This window comes from Mizuhopecten yessoensis, unplaced genomic scaffold, assembly GCF_002113885.1.
Source record: "Mizuhopecten yessoensis strain PY_sf001 unplaced genomic scaffold, ASM211388v2 scaffold7725, whole genome shotgun sequence".
In the NCBI taxonomy this organism is placed as follows: domain Eukaryota; kingdom Metazoa; phylum Mollusca; class Bivalvia; order Pectinida; family Pectinidae; genus Mizuhopecten; species Mizuhopecten yessoensis.
In genome coordinates this window covers 486,701-496,011 of record NW_018407191.1, presented here as the reverse complement: position 1 = coordinate 496,011, position 9,311 = coordinate 486,701, and the positions used below count along the sequence as shown (strand labels likewise).

Genomic DNA, 9,311 nt, shown 5'->3' with positions numbered 1-9,311 from the left:
ATCTTTAGGTATAAAATTTCACTGGAAATCATCATTCCACTACATAGATAGGCCAACCAAATCAACAAGCATGTTCCTCATCAGAAGTCAAGGTTAAGGTACTTTTACCGTAGGGTATAGTAGAAATATCAAATGAAAATGATATTTGTAGAATCTGTCTTGCACCACTTGTTTTTTTTTTTACCACATGGCACCGGGATAATATTTTATGACGTCAATTGAACAACGCTTATTAAGCTCGGGAAGATATAACCCCACTGTCTCTTAAATGCATTTGTAAACTCCGCAAAAGTTAAATTACCTTAGCAATGAAAAAATAAACGATTCCATTGTAGTATATTAAGAATATCTTTGCACGAATCGGCATATATATCGAAATCGACAATTTTGTTTTATTTTGTAACCGAACCAGTCAAACCTAGGAGCCAGTGTTGACGGAAGGTTTCGTCAAAATCTGTGTGCTGTTCTAAATTGTGTTATTATCAGAACAGCTAAAGAATGGAAAACCTGCATCATAGAAAAAAAATGTTTTTTATCGACAGACTGGATTTGAAAATTGGTCTTTTTATGAATTATTACTGTCAACATATTGAACATTTTTTTATATGATATCAACTTATGAATGATAACACAAGTTGACCACGAAGAAAAAGTAGAAACAACTTGTTATATAAATAACAGACAGAAAAGCAGGCTTAAAATGTTAAAAACAAATGCAAAGAATTACATTCACTTCTCTTTATAATAATCGAAATTTATTCACTTGACTTTTGATTTCAGTTAAATGTGTACATTTTGTATTTGCTTCCCGCTGAACAACGAAGACAGACACAAAGACGTCGTTAGTAGAATGAAAACTTCACTTAACGGCAGCATTAATCGGCTCAAAATATCAAGAAAGTTGTTTTCGTTGTATTCATTCAATTGATAGATAAATAACAACCGATGGCTCGAACCTAATACAAAAAGGCTTGCTCTTAACATTTTTGGATTGTATCAGCATGAATACAGACCTTTGTATAACATGGTCTAAAATTGACTGTAGAACTGTAGAAGGATTCAACAGGTATCTGATAATATTTAGAATGTTGGATTTCAAGTCTTCTTCTTTAGACGTAACATCTAAAATCTTTTTGTCCCATTGCCATTTACAGATTTTTCTTGTTGGTGTTATCATACGCATAGCTATGGAATTATTGATATAGTAAATGGTTATATTTAACCTATTCTACTGACATTAAACAATTAAAGGGATTGGGCACAAGTTGTTACGACTTACTAGGACTTCTCCCAAAAATTGTACATGGAATATTTTAATAATATTTAAAATCTAGCGCTATCATGATGAATTCGTAAGTTTGACGTCACTGCATTGCATATTTAGTTAATTTCTAATATGGAACATCAAGTTTCTTCACTGTGCTAATTTTTCATTAGGGATGATTAAGAACATTGCTTTCTGATATTTCCTTTTATTAACAGATTTGTTAATAAAGAATTGCCTTAGATAATGAATTGAATAAATAAAATCATCTAATTTGTAAATAGTTGTATTGTTAACAAATGCAGTGATCTTTTAACCAAAATGCCAGTCCAGCAGATGAAACCAGTAGTATGTCATGTGATATCCCTCACGAGAATCCATTACAAAACAACCCGGAAGTAGGGATTTCTTAGGGTTTTCAGCTGTTGGTACAAGGTATGATCCGTTCCAGTTAAAGTGACATTCTGGGTGGGAGGCGTCCACAATCACGTGTGATTCGAACATGACATCCAAACTCTATAAAACAAAAAACAATATATGTTAATCAAGTGGCGTCATCACAAAACTATGGTCCTCAGTTAATGGATCCATTTTACAGTGTCATCTCACTGATATCTCAGTCTGGACAGGGTAGCATGAAGGTTTACATTTTGTCAAGAAATTTTAATATCTAACTTTAGTATTCAATTTAAAGGTGGACTGTTTATTATAAATATAATCAATAACTCTTTCATAATTGTTTCTTGTCTTTTCTTTCGTGCTATTTAATTGTTCGATGTTTGATTCCTGACAAAGGACGAATCGCCTGGGAAATTTGACAAATTTCATTGTCTGCACAATCGTTATTACTTCGTTGTTTATATATCAATTTTATGTAATATTGTCACAGACACTTAGACCACAGACGACAATCTCATAAACCAGTTTTTGTGCTGAAGTGTGCATTGCACTTTTGAGTTTTTATTGCGATAAAATGCTTTAGCCTAATTATATAATAGGATAAAAATTAATCGCAAATTCCTGTTCGAAGATGAAAACATACTGTTGACCACAAAATTTGAATTTTACACGTGTTCCTGGATTCGAAATGAGGGAATCATACATTGTGGAGAAAACGCTTGGTCCTCAGTAGCGCCTACTTTTTATTGAGTTAAATGGCTGTTTATGTCTTATCACAATTCTCGAAATCCATGGACCCCGTTCTACATACAAATATATGTTCTGCACCCCTTGAATATGTCATGACAAAATCGAAGGCTCGCGATGAGCTATTTGATTGGTTTCAGGAATAAAACACCAATCAGGAATGAAACCCTGACCAATTACCAGGCTGATACATTTCCTTTTGAAGATTACAAAAGAGTTACACCAATCTTCAAAGCCTGTTGATTGTGCCGTTACGCTGGCGCTTGATTCTTTTCATCGTCATCAAAGACATCAGACTAGTCTACTTGTATCATCCGCAAGATGTCGTGTAAAGAGCTTATATCATGTAATGACATATTCAAAAACGTCTTTACTCTTTTTTCTTTACCCAAATCACAAAAATACAACCACAGTATTAGTATAGTAGAACTTTTTTTCGGACGTTCGTCAAGCGTGAAACAAAAGGAAAGATATAAACCTGTTCTTTGTTTCGTATATTTTACATGCAAATATATTAAGGTACAACGTTGTTAAGCTTGTCGTTAATTTCATTGCAATGACTTTATATTTCTCCTCAATTTGTCTTTTTATTACATTTTTCAAAAGTCGCATTATCTATTATGATTATCAAGGATATAATTCCGTTGAATGAGGAGGACTACGTTGGGGTAGTCGAGAGTTTATTGTTGATGTTGAATACAGGTGGATGTCAGCCTCCTAGGAAAACACTGCACAATCAAAATTTACATTAACAGCTTTGTTTGGAATTCGGTTCATCATTTTAGTGTTGTAGAATTTGGATGAAACGAAGATACACAAATCAATTCAATTAGATACAGTAAAGTTCACCTCAATGTGTATATCGTGACATATGTTCAAAACATTATTACACATAAGTGATTGATGGAAACATTTCGAATCTCGACTTTTAATTGTAATAATTGAGATAAGTTCATGATCGTGTTCCGATTTCGTTCATAGACGTTTCTTTTATTTTATTTTTTAACACCAAAATAAGATACACAGGAATAACTCAACTTTAATTGATTTTAATATATGTTCTTCAGATTTTGTTTTTATATATATATTTTTTAAATCTGGTCTTAAAATCTATTTCGTCTAGTGCCTCCTCAGATTCTGTTCCTGCCTTTTCGTGTAAATGTTTGGTTTTGTCCTCTTTGTTGAAATTGTGTGTGTGGGAAGGGGTGCGTGCATTATTTTGTTTTTTCTTTCAAATGCAATGTGTTCACTACATGAATCAGTCTTTCTTTGTTATAAAATGAAATACTCTTAAAGAGTCATATCATTATAACACACACCATGCAAAAATGATAATAATGTATAATTGTTTTCACAGTAATCAATTCAAATCAAACACAACTTCACAAGGGAATATATCAGCTACTTATCCAATGGAAATTTGGTAGTTGTTCTTATTAAGCTATATCATTTTTAGGGTAGCAGTGTACAGTAGAGGGTTGTGGCCATGGGTGATATTTTTGTTAAGTGGCTAACCCCTGTATAATGATGTGTAAAAAAATATATAAAAATAAAACTGTACTAAAATTGGTATAAGCATGATGAAGTGGGCTATGTGAGCTTCACATTGTTAAAAAAGAAAGAAGATTTTTTTGGTTCGAGAATAAAATTTTGGCCATAATCCGAAAGGGTGCGTACACATGAAAAGCTAGCTTTACAGGAGGTAAAAGTTTGACAACAGCACACGACGCAAAATTGCAAAAAAATAAAGTTTTACAACTTTNGCATTTTTTGGTAATTTTTGATGTGGTAACCATGGTTTTCACACAAGTGACATACATAGAAAAAAGAGGTTTATACACTTCTCAGTACTTTATATGTATTGTAAATGTAATGCAGTTTACAAATATATATACATGTATACATGTGTTGTGTAGGGTAAATCCGCTGTGTTTACATTTCCTCGACATGTGCCTTGTTTATCAGAGTCGGGCCAATTATACTGTACACTGCTACCTAGAAGCACAAAACCTACCATAGCATCTCGTCCATTGCCTGCCTTTACCATTCTGACAGTAATTGCTCCATAGTCACAAGTCCCCACCTCGATCTGGCTAAAGCGTTTCCCTAGAGTCAAGAGTGGAGTTTTTATCGTTTGAATGCACCCGCTGCAATTTAAAAACAAAAGTGCATTAAATATTTATCTATTGGGTAATGGAAATAAGGCCTATGTGCATTGCCGCACAACTCAAGTGAATCAAAAGCTGATAACAGCAAGAATCATTCATGTGAAATGAACCCATCAAAGAAGTATGCAGCGAAAACCTGCTTCACATATATATTGATGTTTTATATAGGATATTGCAAGTTTAACGATATATATTGGCAAATATCTACCTACCTGCACTGAGTAAAGTTAAACATTCTAATCCTAGTGTTTTCCCTACATTTTCTGTATTACAAAATTTGGAGAGGGCTTTGAACTATGTTGACAGTTAGCGATGTTGCACATGAATCAAATGTAATTTTACCGAACCTTCACGGAATACATTTATATAATGGCTCTATAAAAAGACAGAATAAAAAGATGAATTCCCAAATATTACCAATCTATCCATGCGAGTACAACATTTGTTACAGTCACAGCTTATTTACATATCTAGATAGCTCTGTTGGTTCAATTCAAAAGTAGAATCATTGTCCAGTCTTAATAACCTTCGATGCGGGATATAAAAATATGAATATATATTGAACTACTTTCAGTTAGCATTCATAGGAAATATGAATACCGACTTGACAAAGGCAAATTCAATGAAGTACGCTAGCAGTTCAATATTTATATTTACCATTTTTGGATTCTGTTAATCTCATAGAAAATTCAATTACACTTAGTATCATTCAGCATTTAGTTCAAATAATGTATGTGTTGTGTATGCTTGTTCAGTAAATAGAACAGCCATCGCCAAGAAGGGGCTAGTGGTATATAACGTAACAATTATGACGTCATAATAATGATGACGTCAACAGTCGGTGTATGACATTCATAGCCAATATGAATGCCACCATGAGATGGTGAATATATCAATATATTTGATAGCACGTTAATGTAAAAGTAAGCACTTTGATTACCTCGGGTTCCAGGTATCGTTGACGGTAACCAGCAGTGTGAGTTGGCTGATCCCCTCGAGTTTCGTCTGCAACTTATGCAGTTCTTCTGCACTCTTCCATGCATCTGACACACCTGTAAGTATTATTCCAATCAACAACAACAGAACAGCAGACATGTTTTAGTTTCTTGAATCTATTACAAATGGTATGTCCCCGGTAGCCGTTAGTGTGAACTCAACATTTGGTAAGATAAGACATCTCTAACGTTTCTATTTAAATGCGAGTTGATATGAAAAAGGTGTTGTCTTACACAAGACATCATTTTATTTACATGATATTAGAGAGACTACTTAACGCAACTTCAAATTCAAACCATAAGAGACGCATGCAATAATGTGCAATATTTGCAACACGCTATGTTCCTTTCCCATTTGGAAATACAGTTGTGTGACCGCACAACGCACCGAAAATACCGTGCGCACACCGTGCATACATCGTTCACACACCGTCCGCACATCGTTCACGCATGGTGCGCACAACTGGGCGATTTAACAATCGTTCGCCCCGTTGTGCGCTTCTCTCCGCACAACTGTGCGATTTGGTGCACTTTGTTTATCAATATTACGGAATGAAAAAAATACGGAAGGCTCGTGTACAATAATGTACACTGTATATATCACTGTAATTTCTCATCACAATAATTAAGATTATGTACAATTTTACAATGCGTGTAACATAGTAAACAGTGACCGTTAGATTGTCAAGAATGGATTTGGCTCCTAGCTACATGTAGGTAACAGAACAGGTAAATAACAATTTAATGAGTGACCGGAGTTTTACCTGGCCTGTGCCTGACACAAAGAGCTGCTACGTGATACCGTATGACCGTTATGAAAACACAACTGGACGTTTAGTATTTGTTATTTGCATATGTCTTGGTAGATAGCCCCCCTTCACCTGGTTTTCACACCTTGGCGAGTTACGTAAGTGCCTCAAGCGGGGAAAAACTACGGTCCAGGTACAAAGTGGCTATGTTTACCTGTGTTGCCGAGACTGTGTTGTAATTTTTCATGTGTCGATTAAGGTCGTTTAAAACACACCGAAAGCACCATTTCTTAATTTAAGAAGGTATAGACAGAAAGATAAGCTTATAGTTGTAGCTAGAATATGGAAACAACTAAAAAAAATCAAGTTTATATGTTTAAACACGAAACCGTATATACTGTTAAGCCATTCCTCAATTTACACCAACCGCGATTGTTATCACAACGTTAATCGATCGTCCGCACAAATGTGCGCAAACAATGATAGTTCATTTTTTTATTCCTTTGCACTTCGTGCACACATCGTGCGCACACCGCACATCGTGTAACGTTGTGCGATCCCACAACTGTACGTTAATTCACCTTTTAATTTCCTTTTGATTAAATTCGGCACATTGTTGGAAAACTGTTTAGCACTTCTGTGACGTCATCGATGGCAACGGATACTTTTTTTCTCGGCTACGGCAAGTCTGAGACAAAAAAACAAAAGTATACAAAAGTTTAGATGCACCTGATTATTGCATAGTTTGGAAAATAAGTGTAAAACGACATTTCTAAGCTCCAAGCCGAGCTATTACACGGTTCTGGGTGAACGCCGATATCATTTTCTGAAGCATCATGGCGGAGGCAACAGCGATCATTGCGACATAAATAAAACGTAAGGCGGTACCCGGCCTGTGAGGGAGTCCCGTTCCAGAGGCAGTATGGTGGCGAAACAGTCTGAAAATGTACGCCATTTTCTCCTCCTTTGAAAGGAGAGTAATGCTGGTCATATAACATCTGTAACCGATTGGTGACCGAGTCCAACACAAAACGGATCTAATGTAAAAGATACCGGGATAACTACTGTCTGCAACATATCGATATTGGAGACAATGAACACGCAGCACTGAACGCTTCCTTTCACTAATGTGGCTATGTGCACCATGCATGAGTCATAATCGAGAGAAACCTTTTTCTAGGAACTCAAGATTGAGCAAAAAAATGCAGAGATAATGGAAAATTTTAAACACAATGATACGAGAATTGAAGAAAAACATTAGCAACTTTGACGAGTCTACAGTTCGGAGCACAGTCAACGAGGAATTGACAAAAACACCCAAAAGATAGCCGCCTGAGCGCTCCGAGCGGGACCACGCACATTAGTCTCAGACTGTCATCTCAGAAAGCAACGAGAGGAAAAGGAGAGAAAGCAATATGATCGTTTTCAGGATTAATGAACAAGAGCATATAAAGAGAAAAGTCAGGAAGACGTCAGACGCGAAGGAACTTAAGCGTTTGCTGAAAACATGCAAGATTGCATTCAAGGATGATAATGTAATAGATGTTACAAGACTTTGTAAGTTTGAGAAAAAGACAGAAGGCGTGTAAATTAAACAAATACCTATGCTTGCATTATTCGGTACGACAGAAATCAAGAAAAACCTTCTAAAATACATAAGTGAAATACACAAGCAACTCAGGTACAAACTTATCATAATAAACAATGATATCATCAAACAAGAACGATAACAAGAATCAGCGTTGGAAGGAGGCTGGGAAGAGGAGTCAAGAATCAGGGAAATACACATACAACGTCCGACGCCCATCGTGGTCAAGAAGGAAAGTAAAGATTGCCAAAAAACAAAAACAAAACATTGGAGAACCTAGAACAAACCCGAAAGGAAAATCACAAAAAACAGTTTTAAGGAATTTTACTGTATGGTTACAAATGCTGATTTATCAATCCAAGTAAAGTTACAGGAATTCAGACTTCAAGGAAAGGATAATACACCTTTGACAATTCTTGTTCAGAGGGTTAAAACTTGATCATTGGAAAGAAACATAACGCCTTCTAACTACAACCGTGAAGGGTATGATAGTATATATCTTAAAATAATAAAGAACACACCTAGAAGAAGAATGATCAATGAATCTATAACGCGATATATGACAAACCTCCCAAGAGTATATTGTGTGAGGTAAAGCAGATAAACTACGTATAGGTGCAAATAAAGGATTCCAAATAGCACTGCGGGATTCCAAAGTTATGAATTTAAATTTATTGAAACCGCCAAGACTGCTTTCTACACCAACATATGAGGACCCCCACTAGAGGAAGAGAACATGGTACGCCAATAGTATTGGACCTTAGCTTGTCTAATGAGCAAGCGATGGTCAGTGGTATAGATATTCATGCGCGATTAGGTAAAAGTAACCACTCTGTGATAAAATGCAGCCTCAATGTTTATACTACAGCAGAGAAAAAAATGTTAAAAACAAGTGATGTATACGATTGAGGAAAATTGGACCGTATACCTGGTAATAAGAGCTTGAACCACTAACTGGCGACGTAAATTCGCAAAGGCCACATTTTAGAGAAAAGCTTAAAACGGTATTGATATGTAAATCCAAGAACGCTGGTCAAGAACAGTTCCACAAAAGGACAGAAAAACCTTTCCTTAAGTAAAGCGGAAACTATGGCTATGAACAAAATTCCTAAATACAGGGAGCAGTGAAACATACCAAGAATATTATCAAGTACAGAGTCAGGTAATACAAATGCCCAGGAAAGCAACAAAGAAGCACTAGAAGCACACCTCAAACGAATTGCAAAGTCCAATGACAAAATCCCATAGACCATATAACGGATAATATAATAAACAATCTCAAATCTGATTCCAACATTGCCCTAAAATCCTTGGAAACGCTTAAACATCGAAATCCCCAGGCCCAGATAATCTTTAACCGCATGTATCAAAAGAATTAAGTTCCGTCCTAAGAAAACCGTT

General features: G+C 35.6%; 1 protein-coding gene across 1 annotated transcript; it reads right to left on the bottom strand.

Moving 5' to 3' along the window:
- Positions 1 to 1,367: 1,367 nt before the first annotated feature.
- Positions 1,368 to 5,738, bottom strand: LOC110454260. The gene is made up of 3 exons (XM_021503686.1): positions 5,519 to 5,738; positions 4,425 to 4,557; positions 1,368 to 1,780 (listed from the first exon to the last, which is right to left on the bottom strand). Exons 1-3 carry the CDS (start codon positions 5,671 to 5,673, stop codon positions 1,577 to 1,579), a joined length of 492 nt encoding a protein of 163 aa, XP_021359361.1. The 5' UTR covers positions 5,674 to 5,738; the 3' UTR covers positions 1,368 to 1,576.
- Between the last annotated feature and the right edge of the window lie 3,573 nt (positions 5,739 to 9,311).

Coding starts and splice junctions, on each gene's coding strand:
- LOC110454260 (XM_021503686.1), bottom strand. CDS start 5,673: ATGTCTGCTGTTCTGTTGTTGTTGATTGGAATAATACTTACAGGTGTG. Junction 4,558..5,518: donor AACGATACCTGGAACCCGAG/GTAATCAAAGTG, acceptor TTTAAATTGCAG/CGGGTGCATTCAAACGATAA. Junction 1,781..4,424: donor GCAATGGACGAGATGCTATG/GTAGGTTTTGTG, acceptor TTTGTTTTATAG/AGTTTGGATGTCATGTTCGA.